We start from the raw sequence: 19,151 nt of genomic DNA, 5'->3' as shown, positions 1-19,151 counted from the left end.
CTCACTATGGTTCACTGGTCAGCAAAAGTGCAGACCCAAATTAAATGGGAGCACCAAGTTTACCTGAGAAAAGGCACTCCTTAGCAGTTAACAAACTAGGAAGTTTCAAATCAGAACATTCAGTATTAAACAGATTAATCTGCACTGTCATTCTGTTATTTGTTCAATCCATGTATATAGAAGGATCCAGATTGCAGATTCAGATCTTGGAACCACTTTCTCCAGACATGCATCAGCAAAACCACAGCATAACAAAAGACAATTTGCCAACAGGATACATTGGTACATTGCAACTCACCACCCTGGATTTTCGTGCACATCAGCCTGGTGGTACAGCTCATTTGTTTTCGAAGTACATGATTTCAATTGAGAGAATAAAGTTACAAAAACTAAGGTAGCTGAATTTGTATAAAATCTTTATTGAAACTTGCAAAGTAGTAAACAAATTTAAACAAAGGAAATATTAAATAAATCAACAATTCCTAGCCATTGCAAGGATAATGAATGATGCCTGGGTTAAATCAGCCAAACTAATGAGACATGGCAGTGTTATTCAACAAGTTTTCCCCATCTAAAGTAGACTTAACTCTTTTAAGATTTTTTTAAAAATCTAGTCTGCCTACATTTGAGTAAAATTAAATACCAGATACTTACAAAACTCCCAACCACCATCTTTTAAAATTTTGTATCAACAGTAATCCCTCAACCATCAGCCTGAAATTCTGAAGGTGGAAGGGGTGGGGCTGAGAGAAAGAGATTGAGGGATAGAAAGAGTGACGGGAGGTCTTTGGGAGAGGCAATGTTAAGTTTGTGTTACTTTATTAGGAAAAGACTTCTACAGACTTCTAAAGGCACTGACCACAACAGTAGGGCAGGAAAATTACAGATATGGTTAGCTTTATTTACATCAATGCATTGAGCTCAAACGCTAGGTTAAGTTTCGAAAGAGCACTGGACCAGAATGGTGACAGATTAGGCTGTAATGGGCAAGATACATGAGTTGACAGAACAGTGGGAGATGAAATTTAATGAGGACCAGTGCGATATCCTGTAAAGAGGAAGAAAAATACGTGCAACACATGAACCTGAAAGAAAATATTAAAACACCTAATGAAACAGAAATCAACACAGTGGTATTTGTAGGCTGGATATTACTGTCCTGAATTCACGAGGCAATCCATTGGGTCGTCAAGATTCAAATGCCGGGCACAGAATAGAGCAAAACAAACCAAAAGCCTTGAAGCCTTGAAAAACGTCAGTAGATGAGTAGTGGAGAGTATATTGACTGGCTGCATCAGAGTCTGGTATGGAAACACCAATGCCCTTGAACAGAATATCCCACAAAAAGGGTGGTGGAAAGGGGGGGGGGGGGCGGGAGGGAGGTGGGGTGGGGGTGGGGGGGAGGCCGGGAGTGAAGTGGTGGGGCGGGGGGAGGCTGGGAGTGAGGTGGAGAGGGGGAGGTGGCAGGGGAAGGGTCGGGGGGAGCAGTTTCTCTTCCAGATGACGGATGTCAATCCAAATAATCGAGGGTCCATTTCCAATCACTGATGCTGCCCAACCCGCTGAGTTCCTCCAACACCTTGAACCATAACCAACTATAATATATGGGAGTAGATGGGAACCAAGTTGAGAGCTGAACAAATCATGTTGATTGAATTACTTCAGCCAGTGGGTGGTCTGTGTGGAATGAATTGAACAGGGAGAGAGCAGGAGCAGACAGAATATTCAATAAGGTGATACTTAGTTTTGGCATAAGTAACGGGGAAAAAACAGTTCAGAATACACTCACTGATATCTGTAACCTATCCAGCTGTTGCTTTGGAATTTCAAAAAGCAAGGAGAGAGTAATATTGTTCCTTGTACTTGTTGAATCACCTCTGGTGTTGTACATAAGCTAATAATGGACTAGTCCCATGAAAAATGTGCTCAAATTTGCCTGTGTCAAAGAAGAATGAAAAAAAGCCAAAATTAAGAGTGCAGATGAGCAGCCTGCAGCAAAAAGCAAACTGCTGGATGAACTCAATACCTGCAGGTGCTGCTCAACCCACTGATTTCCTCCAGCAGTTCGTGTCTTGCTCAAAGCCAAAACTGAAGCTGATCCGGGTCCCAGCTGCCTGATACATCCACAATGACAGGGCAATGTAATGAATTAACAGTGGCTGGATGAAGGGACTGCAGATCCCAGATATACATCAAACAGGGGTTCCAGGAGGTTTGGAGCAGCAGGAACAAACAAACTAGAAACAGCATGAAGCTGACCCGTTCCTTGGTTTGGACTTTAGCAACAGTATAAAATTCTTGGCACTGTTCTGGCAACCTGCATCTCTGTAAAATGTACCAGATTCTCAATGAAGATCAAAATTATTCCCAACATCCAATGTGTAGTCAATAAACTCACTTAAGATCTGCACACGGGGGCACAGGGCAGCTTTATAATGAACAGTAAGACATAGAACCTTCTTTAAGTAATGATCTGTGGACAATTTGGTTTGGAATTCACAGTATCTCAGAGGTGTTCCACCACTTGATTCAATCGATCTGAGATGGACCCCAGCTCCACTTTTGACGTTTGTGTGGATTGTGCCACTGGACTTGCACAATGTGTGAGCAGATACTGACAGTACTAACATGCTTTGTGAGCTGTGTGCACACCTCTGCCTCTTATGTAATTCACTAGCTTCCCTCATTTGTACACCTCTGGGCTTTGGAAGACTACGCTGCTCGCCAGTTATTACCTAACCAGAAAACAGAGGCTGATTTTTGCATCAGCTCATTTCCCAGAACATCCTTTGCTAGAGATACAGCACCTGACCAGGTTAGAATGATGTGTCCTTACAAAAGCAATGGGACTTTCACCCAGCAATCAGATTAGTACACAGCCGATAAAACCCACAGGGGCCAACACTGCAACAACTGCAGGAACAGCACCAACAGAAATCAAACTGTAAAATAAAGACTGAGATTAGTGTTATATTAAAAGTCCAAGCAGAATCGTAAGGCAATGTGTAGAAGTGATCAGTACTCATTGATGTCACATCAGTTATAAACCCCTTCTGATACTCTGTTCGATTTAAGTCAATAGAACTCAATGATGAGCGAGGTATATAACAGATGATCGATTCAATATCACTTGTTTGATTTTTCTGCTTTGGCCCTCCATGGTATTCAGTCTTTTTGAGGTGAATTGTGCATGGCTAGCTATTAAAAATAATACATCGAGGCACATAACAAATTAATCAACAGCTAACTCAGCATAACTGCTGGTCACCACAGTGAAGAGCGTTACCTCACTTAGTCGTGCTTTGAATGTCATCTCAACTCAGTTCAAGACATGGCACATCCCTGTCCAGTTCCAGCACCCTCCTTTACGAACAACCTTTGTGCGGGTGCAAGCCACGGGTCACAGCTCATCCCTGGAAGTCGAGTCCATCGGTGAATGTGACACGTCAAGGTTCTGAGCTGCTTCCCGGATCTTTACCTGCTCCCTGGTCTTCTGTGACTTGGCGCGGTCCCAGTCAGTCTTCAGCTTCTCATTGTCCCAGACCGTGGAGGTCTCAGTGTCGCTGACATAGCCCGACTCACCCGTGTAGTGCGTGGGGTAGACCAGAAGCGGTTCCACGGAGAAAGCCTTCAGGTTACGCTTCTCAAAGTGATCCATGTACTTGGATCTGTCGGAGGAACAGAAATTGTCAAGAGTCAGACAGACCACAGAAACACCAGTGACTGGAAACCCCAAGGCATGAACATGCTGGGAATGGAGGGATATGGATCAGGTACAGGCAGAAGATTTAGTTTAAATTTGACAATACGATTATCAAAACTACAATGAGCCAATGGCCCATTCCTATGCTGTATTGTTTTATGTAGGAGCTAGTAAAATGGAAGATCATCCGAGAAATAAGGTATGCATATAGAAGCATTTAATTATTAAAGATTTTGAGTCACATATCACCCAACCAATGATCCCTTAAGAGGACCCTTTACAGGACATGAGCATCTTCTTGAAACACAGAAATAAGAGGAGGCTACTTATCTCTTCAGCCCTGTTATTCAATTAGATAGTGACTGATTTGTATTGAATCTCTGCCTACTTGCCTTGGCTTGGTCCCCTATCCTCCATTAACCATTGCAGTTCTGAAACTTTTAATTCACTGCCAATCTCAACAACATTTGGGGCAAACAATTTCCATACTTGCACTGTACTCTGCAGGAATAGGCAGCTCATGAGCACGTCCCAACGATAAGTGTAAGTGTGGTCTTTGCCCTGGGAGAATTATCTTAATTGCCCAACGCCAATCCCTGCACCTCATTTTCACACAATAAATCTCCAGTAGTTGGGTTGAATCTAGTCCAGGGCCACACATCCTCCCAAAGATCTGGAGGTTTAGGGAGATGATCTCTGTCTGCCTTCAATCTCTCATGTTACACGTACATTCCAATAGATAATTAAATGGTGGGCTTGTCCACCAGTTCATGCTTTTTCTGAACTAGGATTTCTAAATTAGTTTAATCATCTACTGTTCCTAACTTTCCAGTGTTTATTAAATGCTTAAACTTATGTTTCTCACCTTTCCAGAATGAACTATCTACCCATAGAGGTGTACCAGCCTCACCAGCCAGTCTGAGAAGGCGTATCACTTTAAGAAACACGTTCTTCGTGAGATTGTATTTCTGGTTTCCCATCATCCCAACAATGACTTCTCCCTGACCACCCGTGTTTCAAGTGCTCCATGTCCTTCTCTCATTCCTCTGGTCCAAACAGGTTCTCCTTCACTTTGTTTGTCTCTCCCATTCCACATACCCCCTGCCCATAACTAAGATTTGTTATCCCTCCTCCATTGCCTATCACTCACATATCTATCCACCTGGGTTTCTACCCCATTGGCCTAACCTTCCTATCCTTTCCATCATCTGATTCCATCTGCCCAATGCCCCACCAATCTGTCATTACCTTCCCCCTCCCCTCCCTCCAACTGCTCACCATCCTCCTCCTTGTCTAGTTCCACCTTTCACTTACCCCTCTGCCTCACCTCTCTCCATTCTCCCATCTCCCTGCCCCCTAGCCCATACACTCAGTCCTGATGCAGGAACCCGACACAAAATGTTAACCACCCTTCCGCCTCCATAGATGCTGCTTGGCCCAATGACTTCATCTAGCAGATTGCTTGTTGTTTTAGATTCCAGCATCTGTAGTCTCTCATATTTGTGTATCCCTGTTCTCATCCCTACCTCCAACCCTGCAACTCTGACTTCCACTTCTCCCCCTGGTCCCCCACCTCCCCACAATCTCTACTGGTCTTTTGGAATATGAACCTGCACATTAGGACTGGCAGTAGGCCACCCAACCCCTCAAGATTTCTCTACCATTTACTAATAATATTTAAGTATTCCCAAGGCTCTGCTTCCACTGCCCTATGAGGAAGAAAGTTCCAAAAAAAGTTCACAATCTCTGAGAGAAAACATTTAATCTAATCTCAACCTTAAATTGGTGGCAACTTGTTTTCAAAAATTGGCCCAGAATTCTAGATTTTCTTACAAGAGAAAACATCCTGTCCATTTCTAACCTGTCAGAATCCCCCAGGATCTCAAATGTTTCAGTCGTCCCCTCTCACTCTTCTAACCTCTCCTTGTAAGATAATATGTTCACTTTAGATCTCGCCTTAAACAACAAAACCAATACTGAACATCGTATTCTCTATGTGGTTTCATTAATGTACTATATAATCCACTATACTGCACGATTATCCCGTGTACCCTGATAATTATGTTGCTCGTCACTATCCATGGAACTCCATTATAAGTGCTCTGGGCTGCATAGTGACAAGATTTTGCTTTTCACCCCAAAGGCAAGACAACAAACCTAAACTCCATCTATTGTGATCACGAATTTCATCCATTATACAACCACCTTCCCTACCGCCAATATTTTATCCTGTGGTACGCACATCGGGTGTTTGTTGTACATTATGGGTAGAAATTCATCCACTGGTAACATTTTGTCAAACGGCTTGGAATCAATGAGTTTCTTTGCTCCTTTCAGCGAGAGGACGTATCCCAGAGTCCAGTAAGAATAATCAGCCACAACCAGATTTCGGACGCCAGACACTGCCTTCTCCGGGTGATCCACCTGCATTCGTTTTCGGCCAATGTAACTACAGGAGAAAGAAAAAGGGAATCAAAGCAATGAGATTTACTCTGGGGTGAGAGAAGATGGCAAATGGTAGTTCAAGGTCTGGAGGCAAGGAGAAAAAGAAAGATTTTATATAAGGATGTGAACACATAGGTTTCATTGAAGGATCGACAGTGAATGGACATAAAAAGATGCATGGGAATAGAACAAGACTGTTTGAAAATGTTAACTTATAGATGAGCTGTCAAGTAAATTGTGACTGCTGTAAGAAGATTTGCACAGCTTGCTTTAAATCACAGCAGTCCGTAGTATTAGCCACGAGTAAGAGGGTTGCAGGTCGGAGTCGCAGTCCAGGGATATAGGCACAAAACCTAAGCTGACAGTAAAATGGAGTGCGGAGGGAGTTCTACCCTGCTGGGGTGGAAATAGGAGACATTGAACTGAACCCCATCTGTGCTCTCAAGTGGATATAAAATGCTTTCGTTTTGTATTCAGGGCTCAACCAATAGTATTAAAACTGATTTTATATCATTGCAGCTTTTGGGTGGTTGCTGTAAACTGAATGTCATATTTTCTACATTGGAAATAGAAAATGTACTTAAATAGCCTGCAAACCGCATTGGATAACCAGAGGTCAGCTGTGGGTCAGAGGGTCACCTCTAGATCAGCGGACTCAGGAGCTAATGAGGAAAGGCTGCTAAAATAGAGATCAGAAGCAGTGTGAGGTCCAACCTGCGGTCAAAACTGTTTAATCTTTACTTCTCAGTTCTATCTCTCTAAAAATGAACCCATTGTTTATTTTGTTTCATTCATGGCTGTATTAATCTTGTTAATATTGTTAATCTTGCTAATCTTGGCGATTGAAGTATTTGTGCTCCTGAATCACTCTGCTCCTCTATTCCATATAGATTCTAATTTTATTCAATTCAGAATTTCATAATTTTACCTCACAAAATGTAACTGGCTAGATTTTGCCAACAGTTCTATGCATTTGAGCCAGTAAGTCGGTGCTTCCTGCGCCAAGTGAACAGCCAATACAGAGGTAATGAACTTAAAGATGATTGTGCGACTGCACTGCACAGCTAGACTCCTCATACATAGTTGAGTTTCCATGGATACCATGCATCTTGACTTTCTGAATGAGCCTACCACAGGGAACTTTTGTAATTCTTTGAGTTTATTTGAAAGTCATAAGTTTTAGTTTTATTTTCCTAAGTACGAGCTAGTTTTAAAAATATATTAGCTTCATGAATGTTTAACTGTTCTGAAATATTTCTGAATTGGATACCTTCGACAGCCAGAGGCATGGTTTAACTGACTGATACAAAGGTATATTCTGGCAGTTGCACGCATAGGCTTAATCTGTGATACTGGCAGCGTTCTTTATTGTTATATTCTGTTATGGGATCCAGGCAATCTTGGAAAGGCCTGCTTTTGTTGCCCATCCCTAATGATCTGAATATTCCCGCTGGGAAGGAAGTTCCAGGATGGCCTCAAACATAATCTGTTCAAGGATAAAGAAGTAGCATATTGCCTTTCCTCTGCTCACTCACATTAGGTCCCAGTCGAGTTTAGCTTTCTCCACTTCCTTCATCAGGTACTTCAGTCTTCGTTTGAAGAAGATTTCAAACCGTAGATCATCTTCAAACAGTACCGACTTCTGCAAACCTCGGTCAACAATCTACGGAACATCAGAGGAACACAACAAGAGGCATTAGACCGGCACAACTGGGTACAAAACTCATCAGAGTTAGCAGATGCTCAACTGTGGGTGGTTCTCTCTACTGTGGTGTTAGACCAGTGGGGCCATTTCTCAGGGAGCTCTCCACTTGTGGAAATGGGACCAACAGAGCCTCTGTGAGCTATATTCCCAGGAAAACTTGGTGAACACCAAGAGAAATTCTTAGAGCAGGATCTATACAATACTTAATCCAGATCCCAGACATTCCTTACCACAGGCCTAGTAAGGAAGCACCTTTTTAATCAGTGCAGAAGCAGGGCAACTTTATTAGTGACTTGGGATCCACAGATAGATTTTACACAATACCAAAATACACATAATACACCGACATCTTGCCTAGTGATGTCACACAAACTGATGACCTGGAGCAAGTTAACGGTCCACCAAGCAGCTGATTGTGTTTAGAGATTTGGTTCTAAGTACATTCCTTGGTAATGGACATGCTACTGTTGCTTATGTAACATTCACGATTCTGATGAGTATCCCAAAGGCTCACAAAGCTACTCTCATCATTCTGTCCTTCCATTCACCTTCATGCCTGTGGATATTTTCTTTATGTACATGTTACTTTTAAAGTAAGATATCAGAGCAGAATTAGATTGAATCTAATGGCAGTTTTTTTTTCAATCCCATTTACCTACCTTCTTTCTGTAACCCTTAACTTCCTACCTATATATCTCTGCCTTCAATGCACCCAATTACTTGGCTTCCACAGCAAAAGGTAACCAAGTCCACAGATTGACCATCCTCTGCTTAAAGAAACTACCCCATATCACAGTTTTAAAAGGACATCCCTTTATTCTATGCTCTCAGATACTAGACTCTCTCAGTAATGAAAATATCCTCTCCACAACCACACTGTCAAAGCCTTCCAGTATCCAGTAGGCTTGAATGAGATCCCTCCTCATCCTTCTGAACTCTATCGAGTACAGTCCCAGAGACATCAAACACTCATCATAGGATAAGCCTTTCATTCTTGGGGTCACTCTTGTGAACTCCCCCCCCCACCCCCCAGTGAAAGTTACCATCAAATCTTCTTCCACCATCTCTTAAAGCTGTTGAATTCTACACTGCAATTTTTTTTATGGCAAAGTATCTTGTTCCTCCCCTGCCACCTCCACCCTAATCCAACTCTACTGCACTAGCCTATAAATGCACCTTGTCATTAACACCCCTACCACCAGCTAACATTTTCTCCCCTGCTACTCTTGTTTGCTGGGGCAGCAGGCTGAGGGTAGCAGACACCAACAGAATCAACAAACTCATTCGTAAGGCCAGTGATGCTGTGGGGATGGAACTGGACTCTCTGACGGTGGTGTCTGAAAAGAGGATGCTGTCCAAGTTGCATGCCAACTTAGACAATGTCTCCTATCCACTACATAATGTACTGGTTGGGCACAGGAGTATATTCAGCCAGAGACTCATTCCACCGAGATGCAACACAGAGCGTCATAGGAAGTCATTCCTGCCTGTGGCCATCAAACTTTACAACTCCTCCCTTGGAGGGTCAGACACCCTGAGCCAATAGGCTGGTCCTGGACTTATTTCCTGGCATAATTTACATATTACTATTTAACTATTTATGGTATTACTATTTAATTATTTATGGTGCAACTGTAACAAAAACCAATTTCCCCTGGGATCAATAAAGTATGACTATGTACTATGATTCCTTACCTCCTTCCAGATGTTGTAGTGACTGAGGAAACAGCCCAGCTCCCCTTTAGTTAGGGGCCGTCCTGAATATGGGTCTTGGTATTCTGCCAACATTGTGATACCAAGTTCTTTAATCTGACTGCTGTTGAAAGCTCTGTTGGGTGGATTCAAGAGAAACATTTCAGGAGTAATCTCAAGATGCACAGCAAAGTACTGTCCAGGAATACTTGATGATAATTAGAGTTTGACAAGCCTTTCACTATCTCACAAATCGAATCACCTTCCCCAACCCCCCACCACCAAGAATGGGTGCACCCCATCCTTCCTTTCCTTAGCTCCCTGGTTGTACCAATGGGTCTGGCAATACAAAGTCTCAGATGTTATACAAGACCTAGGCTAATTTGTTGCAATTATTGATCAGATAAGAGTAACCAGTCAATAATCTGAACAATAGATAAGTAATGATAGCCAACCTTACAATGATTCCATGGAGAATGTGCTGACTATGAGTACATGTATTATATTCTTTAGGTAGGACAGATACTTTATCGATCACAAAGGAAATTACAGTGTCATGGTAGCATTTCAAGTGCACATTGTTTATAAGCATTGATATGAAGTGAAGCCCTTGGAACCATACAGGAAACATTGTCCAAGATCAGAGGCTCAAGACTTTGGAACAAGTCCCAAACCTTCTGATCACCAAGGCTGAGGATCTAATTAGCAGATTATTTTGCACCCATTCTTTATATGAAATATTTAAGTGCATTCAAAAGCCTCCTGTAACTTTATTCCATTGAACTTAGCACCTTCAATTAACTGATGGATATTCTACCTAGCTGGTGCCAATTCACATCTTTTCATGAGTACTCAGGGTGTATTAAATTACAAAACTTCCAATACGGAAATGGGCAATCCAGAACAACTTGTTCATTCTCATTCTCACACTGTCAAGCTTCTCCTCTCCTACTTTACCATTTCCATATTATCTTTTATTCCTCTACCTACCACATGTTTATTTAGCTTCTACTGAATTGAATCTACATCGCTTATTTCAATTGCTCTCAAGAGACAAATGAAATAAGTAGTAATAATTTTTAATTATTTTGAATGAAAATGATTATATTTCGTTCTCAGTATTTTTTAAATGTATTCTATTCATGAACCTTGCATTGAGAATTTACAGTAAGCTGGCGGTGTACTCGGATGCAGCAGCATCTACTGGGTCAACCAAAGGTATTCTTGTTTTTTTTTTTAAAGACATATTTTTATGATCGCAAGATGCTGCTGGACATTGTTAATATGGAATGCTGCAAGCCCAATTCAGTCTTTGACTGAAGGACGGCGAGGGAGCTGCGTGGCCTTGGTCATACTGAGGACTAGTCCTAAAGCCACGGTGTCGCCTGCTTGCAGCTGCTCAGGAGAGAGGCATCAGAGGTTGGTGCACTCTACCAGAGCGCAGGAGGCAGTGTGGCACAGCATACGTGCTGGAATTGGTGCTGCCCTCTAGTGTTTACTCAGCAGAAGACAAGCTGTACTGTGTTCAACTGCAAACTGCTGCAACATTCATGGATGCAGGGACTTAGACTATATTTTGTTCTGTGTGACTATATTTTACTTCTGCCTTATATGTTCTGTGTGTGCCTTGTGATGTATATTACAGTTGGCACAGTGCTTTATACCATGGCCCCAGAGTAACGCCGTTTCATTTGGCCGTATTCATGAGTATTCATGTATGGTTGGGTGACAATTAAAATTGAACTTGAACTTGAGAACATACCTTTGCCAGTCTTATCAAAGCCTTAAGTCAGGTCACCCCTCCTTCACATGGTTCCATTCTTATTCATCCACTGTCACCAGAGAATTATTCTCAATAGATCCAGCTCCAATTCCTACTCCATTCCCTCGTGTTCCCAAAGGACCAATGCTCAGCTCTTCCCCATTTTGTGATCAAATGTTACACCTCAGAAACATCACCGCAAGTCAGATGTGAAAGGCAAACTGCTGGAGGAACTCAGCAGATCAGGTATCTTCCACAGAGAGATATGAACAATTGAAGTTCAGGTCCTGATGAAGGGGCCTGAACTGAAACATAATCTGTCCCATTTCCTTCTAAAGATGCTGCCTGACCCGCAGAGTTTATCCAGCAGGTTGTTTCTTGCACCACCCTGAGTCAGGGTGCCAGTTTCCACACAGAGAGTGCCATCAGCTACACTAGCTCTAAAAGTTACACTGCAAAACCAACACCTACCGGAGGGGGAGCAAAAACCTAGTCCGACTAAACAGTGTGTAAACCAAAGCTGTTACTTCCAGGTCCCTACCATCAATTCCATTCCCCCGTCACTAACTTAATCCTTATGGGACAGCTGCTTGAAACTGAACCAGATTGTTTGTTTTCAACCTTCGCGCCACATTTGACTCCAAGGTTATGTCTTGACGTACATCCAAGTCAATGCTGAAACGATCTATTTCAGTCTAACATTGCCCAACCCTGGCTCCACTGCTGCTTCAGCTCTTCACTTGCTGAAATCTTCAAACAATCCTTTTTTTCCCCAATGCACACTGGTCCAGCCTTCTTTGCTCAACTATCAAGTGACCAGTGTCATCCAAAACTACTGTCTGTTATTAACTTTGTCCTTCAACGCTCCTATTGTTTTGAAACAGGCTCTTGGTTAAGCACTATTGCCTCTGTTTCAAATTCTCCTCCTTGATTTCAAATAACTCCACTGTCTTTGTAGAGGGTCCAGAGAAAGTTCACGAGAATGATCCCAGGAATGAAAGGGTTTAGTTTGATGGCTCTGGTCCTACAGCAGTTGGAATTTAGAAGAATAGGGATGGGATCTCATTTGAAACTATCAAATATTGAAAAGCCTAGATAGAGTGGATGTGGAGATGTTTCCTATAGTGGGTGAGTCTAAGATCAGAAGGCACCACTTCAGAATAGACGGATGTCCGTTTAGAACAGAGATGAGGAGGAGTTTCTTTAAGCAGAGAGTGGTGAATCTGTGGAATTCATTACCAGAGAAGATTGTGAAGGCCAATTCATTAGGTATTTTTAAAGCAGAGGTTGCTTGGTTCTTGATTAGTCGGGGCATCAAAGGATACAGGCAGAAGGCAGGAGAACAGGGTTGAGAGGGATAATAAATCAGCCATGATGGAATGGCATAACAGACTCAATGGGCCGAATGGCCAACTACTGCTCCTATGTCTTATGCAACACACACAAAATGTTGGAGGAACTCAGCAGGCCAAGTAGCATCTATGGAGAACAGTAAGTAGTCGATGTTTCAAGCCGAGACCCATCTTCAGGACTTATGGTCTCGCTCTCTCCAGATCACAGTCCTGAAACTCCAGGTTACTGTAGTGTCTTTCTTGAACTGTGGTTGTTGCACTTCAGCTGCCAAGCGATTAATTCTGAAATCTTCTTCCTCTTTTTATTTTTTCCCTTCTCTCGAGTTTCATTAACAGACTTCTCAAACTTAACGCTTTCACCCCATTACTGTCACATGGCTGCCACAGTAGCAAGGTAGTTAGCACAACACTACTACAGCTCAGGGTATCAGTGTTCAGAGTTCAATCCCGCCATCCTCCATAAGGAGTCGCTGTACGTCCTTTCTATGGAATGTGTTGGTTTTCTCTGGGAGCTCCAGTTTCCTTCCACAGTCCAAAGATGCACTGGGTAGGTTAACTGGTCATTGTAAATTGTCCTGTGATTAGGTCAGGGTTAAATCAGGATTTTTGAGGGTTGCTGGGCGGCGTGGCTCAAAGGACCAGAAGGGTCTAGTCCATGCTGTATCTCTTAAATAAATGAATATTACATGTACTTCCACAAAGAGGTGGTGATGGTCTGTTAATCACCTTTGATGGAAATGGCTTGGAACATTTCACTGATTTAAAGATGACTCATAAGTGCATTTCAAGCAAACTATCTTGGTAAACTTTACACACAGATCTACACTCTGGTATAACTCTTTACTTTTTTTCTGTATTTCCTGTATCTCTATATACTTTTCATAGAAATGCTCACCGTTTTGCATTCAACATAAAACTCATGAAGAACTCTCTACGCAAAGTAAATTTTCCCAGTGATTTTGTATAAAATTGCTACCTTCCATCAACTGCGTCAAAGATTTCACAGGCGATCTCCTGCTCGTACAGGGAACGAAGCATTCGCATTCTCCGTTTTGGGCGTCGCTTCAAGTTAATCAGAAAAACCTAGGAGTTGGAAGGCAAGACTAATTTTCAAAGTGCATGGTCAAAGAGTTCTTAAAAGAGAGGGTGTTGCTTCAAAGAGGGCAGTGTGCATAGATCACACTAATCATATGGGAGACTGTTAATTAACTTAGTTGCCACTGATCTAGAAAGGGAAGGTTTTCCAATCATGCTGTCCTGAAAGTCTCTGCCAGATAAAGGCTACAAAGGAAATATGATCAGTATTTTGGACACACATTTCCATTCCTTCATCAACACTGATGGAAGTCCTAAAAATTTTCTGCGTAACAGGGAAATGGGGGCGGGGAGAGCATTCACCAAACAGTTAGTTGTGGTTTAAGGGTCATCAGCACTTTATCAGGACAACTGATCGTGCCACCTTTATCCACATCTCTAGAGCAAGTTAAAACAAAAATCTTACCTCATCAAAGCCCATCTTATCTGGGTATTTTGGAGGCACAGGCAGAAATTTAGAAGGCTCCATGGGAGGGTGATTCACTGAAAAAAAAGAGAGCATTATACCATGAATTGTTGACCCTGCAGGTGATCAGAACACGGAGCGCCGACCCTGGAGGTCAGCAGAACATGGAGCGCCGACCCTGGGGGTCAGAACATGGTTCGCTGACCCTGGAGGTGATCAGAACATGGAGTGCTGACCTCGAAAATCTCTCACATAAGATCCAAATTCATATGTTCTGGAGTACTAAAGGATGTCAATCTCCCCATCTCCATCTACTCCTTCTAAATAACCCTCTCAAATTCAAGTATCTCTTCTAATTTATGCCAAAATTTGCTCTGCCATTGTCTCAGTCAGAGCATTTCAAATCATAATATCTCACTCCATAGAAAAGTCCCGTCTCCCTCTCCTGCTTCTTCTGCAGTTAGTTTAAATGGGCTTCCCACAATGTAAATATACAACACAGCTCACCCACCTGAATACAACCACAACACAAACTCGGCCAAATGTAAAAGCCGTATGTTGAAACTGGCAGCACAACTTCCACTCAGAACTAACGTAAAAGTAGATGTTGTCACCACAGGGAACTCCAGGCTCAATAAGTTGAGACTTCTGTGTATCTCTGATTTGGGAAGTGCTGGAAGGATTATGGGGATTGAATTAAATACTGATGGTCAATTAAAAAGGACACTTGTTCTTTAAATTATCTGCACAAGTGTGATCTGGAAAGGAGATTAAATATGTGACCATCTTTGTGCAAATAAGCATTGTGAACTCAATACTCTTCGATGAGTTACTGTATGCAAGTTTTTTCAAACGTATTTATTTTATTGTGACACACTGTGGAATAAGCTTTTTAAGCCACACCTTCCAGCAATCCCCTAATCCTAGCCTAACCACAGGACAATTTTCAATGACCAATTAACTAACCAACCGACACGTCTTTGGACTGTTGGAGAAGACCCACGCGGTCATGGGGAGAACGTACAAACTCCTTACAAGCAAGACATGTTGCGTGAGATGCCAGTTACACCCCAAATTCATCCAAGAGACCAACAAACACAGTAAATCCTTCTTAATAAGGATGTTGGCAGTAGACTCTTAAGTCTCTTAGTTACCCAGACCTCAGCTAGAATCTTACATTAATAACACAGTGAATTTAACTGTGCACAACTCCTCAAAGGAAAGCTAACCTATAATAATCACCAAACAAAACCTGTTGCTCGTAAAATTCTAGTTGAATAACAGCACAATCTAAGGATGCAAATCCAAAGTTCTCTAAAATTGGAAACATAGGGTAACTGACAGGAAAATAAATAAATAAATAAACAAACAAACATACACACACACATTTTCTTCAGTCTGGGGCACGATGGTGCAACTTGATAAAATACTGGTTAGGCCATATTTAGAGTAATATGTGCAGTTTTGGTTACACCATTATAGGAAGGATGTGATTGAACTGGACAGAGTGCAAAGGAGATTCACCAGGATGGTGCCTGGAATGGAGTTATAGGGAGAAAATGAATACATTAGGTCTGTATTCTCTGGAAAGCAGGCATACATACCATTATGAGGCGTAGATAGGCGACAGTCCAATGTAGGTATATCAGAAATGTGAGGGCATAAGTTTAAGGTGAAAGAGTGTTGAAGGTGATCTGAAGGGTAACCTTTTTTTAAACACACAGAGTAATTGTCTCAATGACTGTCACCAAAGGGAATAACACGCTCAACTTCACTTGAAATGTTCCCACAACCAATGGATTCATTTTTAAGGAATCTTCATCTCATGTTCTCGATAGTTATTGCTTATTTATTTATTATTTATTGTTGTTTCTTCTTTTTGTATTAGGACAGTTTGTTGCCTTCGGCAGCACTCTGGTTGGACGCACTAGTTGGGTGGTCTTTCATTGATTGTGTTATAGTTATTATTCTATAGATTGGACAAGTATGCTCACAAGAAAATGAATCTCAGGGTTGTATATGGTGACATATACCGTATGTACTTTGAACTTTGAGTAATTGATATCTGAAATATGTTGCCAGTGGAGGAGGTGGAACGAGGTGAAACATTGGCATTAATGGGACATTTACAAGGACATTTAATTAGGTAAGGCATAGAAGAATATGGATCTGATGCGAGCAAGTAGGATTAGAGTAGATGGACAAAAAGGACAATTGGCACAGATATGGTGAGCAAAAGGGTCTGTTTCTACGCTGTACGGCTCCATCCCCATGCCCCAGTGACTCCCAACAGCTGAATAGTGCTACTTTGGAAAGTTAACCAGATTGACTTACCCATCACCTCCAGCTGGACATGAATAAAACTCTCCACCTCATCTTGCATGGTGCTGGTCGACTTCAGAGGTACCTGCAGGAACCCAAAGTGCTCTTTATTATTGATGTACATCTGGACTCCTGAAACAGAAGAGAAAAATTAAGTTCATCACTGCAGTTGCATTCACATTGCAAATTGCTGAATTATTACGTATGCAGGAAATGTATAGAAATACAGTATCACTGAATGGTGAAAGTGCAATCATTACGTTTTTGCTCTGGTGCTGAATTTTTCATGGCTTCATGAATCCAACACTTTGCAGTCAGTGAAGTAACTTTGATGTATTATAGGAAATTCAACAAGATCCCATTCCAACAGTTTAATAATGACCAAATAGTAGGGCAGTACAGCAAGCGGTACAGAGTCTCCACAAACGGCTCCAGAGCCCTAGGTTGAATCCTGACCTCCGTGCTCCCCCGTTGCTCCAGTCTTCCACAACATCACAAGAACACATGGGTTGGCTGGTTAATCAGCCACTGTAAATTGCCCCCATGCGTGGGTGAATGGCAGAATCTGATGGAATTGATGGCAAATATGGGGAGAATAAAATGGGATTAGTGCAAGAGTGGTTAATGGTCGCTGCAGACCTGTTTCCGTGTTATCTAACACTATCCGTTTCCTTTAGTGACCTTGGTTAACATGTTAAATACTGACAAAGTTCAAAGTAAAATTTATTATCAGAGTGCATACAGTCATCACATACAACCCTGAGATTCTTTTTCCGAGGGCATGCTTATTCACTATGGAAAAGGATCTTGGCGATTGTAGGGATGACTTGCAGCGGAATGAAAAGCTTGAGCATGTAGATATTAAGGAAGAGGATTGATGGAGCTTTTGGAAAGCATCAAGTTGGATAAGTCACCAGGACCAGACGGGATGTACCCCAGGCTACTGTAGGAAGCGAGGGAGGAGATTGCTGAACCTCTGGCAATGATCTTTGCATCATAAGTGAGGATAGGAAAGCTTCCGGAGGATTGAAGGGTTGAGGATGTTGTTCCCTTATTCAAGAAAGGGAGTAGCGATAGCCCAGAAGATTATAGACCAGTAAGTCTTACTTCAGTGATGGTAAGTTGATGGAGAAGATTCTGAGAGGCAGGCTTTATGAACATTTGGAGAGGCGTAATATAATTAGGAATAGTCAGCATGGCTTTGTCAAAGGCAGGTTGTGCCTTACAAGCTTGATTGAATTTTTTGAGGATGTGACTAAACACATTGATGAAGGTAGAGCTGTGGATGTCCTGTACTGTATATGGATTTCAGCAAGGCATTTGATAAGGTACCCCATGCACAGCTTATTGAGAAAGTAAGGAGGCATGAGATCCAAGGGGACATTGCTTTGTGGATCCAGAACTGGCTTGCCCACAGAAGGCAAAGAGTGGTTGAAAAAGGGTCATATTCTGCATGGAGGTCAGTGACCACTGGTGTGCCTTAGGGATTTGTTCTGGGACCCCCCACTCTTTGTGATTTTTATAAATGAACTGGATGAGGAAGTGGAGGGATGGATTAGTAAATTTGCTGATGACACAAAGGTTGGGGGTGTTGTGGATCGTGTGGAGGGCTGTCAGGGGTTACAGCGGGACATTGATAGGATGCAAAATTGAGCTGAGAAGTGGCAGATGGAGTTCAACCTAGATAAGTGTGAGGTAATTCATTTTGGTAGGTCAAATGTGATGGCAGAATATAGCATTAATGGTAAGATTCTCGGCAGTGTGGAGGATCAGAGGGATCTTGGGGTCCGAGTCCATAGGACACTGAAAGCTGCTACGCAGGTTGACTCTGTAGTTAAGAAGGCATGCAGTGCATTGGGCTTCATAAACCGTGGGATTGAGTTTAAGAGCCAAGAGGTAATGTTGCAGCTATATAGGACACCACTTGGAGTACTATGCCCAATTCTGGTCACCTCACTACAGGAAGGACATGGAAACCATAAAAAGTTGCAGAGGAAATTTACAAGGATGTTGCCTGGATTGGGGAGCATGCCTTATGAGAATAGGTTGAGCGAACTTGGCCTTTTCTCCTTGGAGTGATGGAGGATGAAAGGTGACCTGATAGAAGTGTACAAAATAATGAGAGGCATTGATCGTGTGGATAGTCGGAGGCTTTTTCCCAGGGCTGAAATGGCTAGAACAAGAGGGCATAGTTTTAAGTTGCATGGACATAGGTACAGAGATGTCAGGAATAAGTTGTTGTTGTTTTTTTAATGCAGAGAGTGGTGAATGCATGGAATGGGCTGCTGGCGACGGCAGAGGCAGAAACGATAGGGTCTTTTAAGAGACTCCTGGATAGGTACATGGAGCTTAGCAAAATAGAGGGCTATGGGTAAAGCCTAGGTCGTTCTAAGGTAAGTACATGTTTGGCACAGCTTTGTGGGCCAAAGGGCCTGTATCGTGCTGTAGATTTTCTATGTTTCTATGTTTAGCAAATCTATAGAACAGTAACTGTAAACTGGATCAGAAGACAACAAATTGGGCAAATGCAGATATAAATAAGTAGCAATAAATAACAAGCATGAAATAACAAAATAAAAAATTTGTTGAAGTGAGACAATTACAAACAAAAGAAAGTCTGCAGATGCTGGAAATGCGAGCAACACACACAAAATGCTGGAGGAACTCAG

The 19,151-nt window shown here is 42.2% G+C and overlaps 1 protein-coding gene across 1 annotated transcript in view; it reads right to left on the bottom strand.

The window, feature by feature from the left end:
* Positions 1–431: 431 nt before the first annotated feature.
* LOC140191049 (procollagen galactosyltransferase 1-like) overlaps positions 432–19,151 on the bottom strand; it is a 59,197-nt gene continuing 40,477 nt past the window's right edge. Inside the window, exons 6-12 of the mRNA XM_072248120.1 lie at positions 16,495–16,614; positions 14,161–14,237; positions 13,636–13,742; positions 9,549–9,681; positions 7,684–7,811; positions 5,946–6,152; positions 432–3,668 (exon numbers count right to left, since the gene is read on the bottom strand). Of these exons, the coding sequence (XP_072104221.1) occupies positions 3,401–3,668; positions 5,946–6,152; positions 7,684–7,811; positions 9,549–9,681; positions 13,636–13,742; positions 14,161–14,237; positions 16,495–16,614 (1,040 nt within the window). The 3' untranslated portion in view covers positions 432–3,400. The remainder of the gene's footprint in view (positions 3,669–5,945; positions 6,153–7,683; positions 7,812–9,548; positions 9,682–13,635; positions 13,743–14,160; positions 14,238–16,494; positions 16,615–19,151) is intronic.

The sequence above is a fragment of the Mobula birostris genome, chromosome 32 (genome assembly GCF_030028105.1).
Source record: "Mobula birostris isolate sMobBir1 chromosome 32, sMobBir1.hap1, whole genome shotgun sequence".
In the NCBI taxonomy this organism is placed as follows: domain Eukaryota; kingdom Metazoa; phylum Chordata; class Chondrichthyes; order Myliobatiformes; family Myliobatidae; genus Mobula; species Mobula birostris.
The sequence above is the reverse complement of the archived record's forward strand: the minus strand, read 5'-3'. Positions and strand labels throughout refer to the sequence as shown.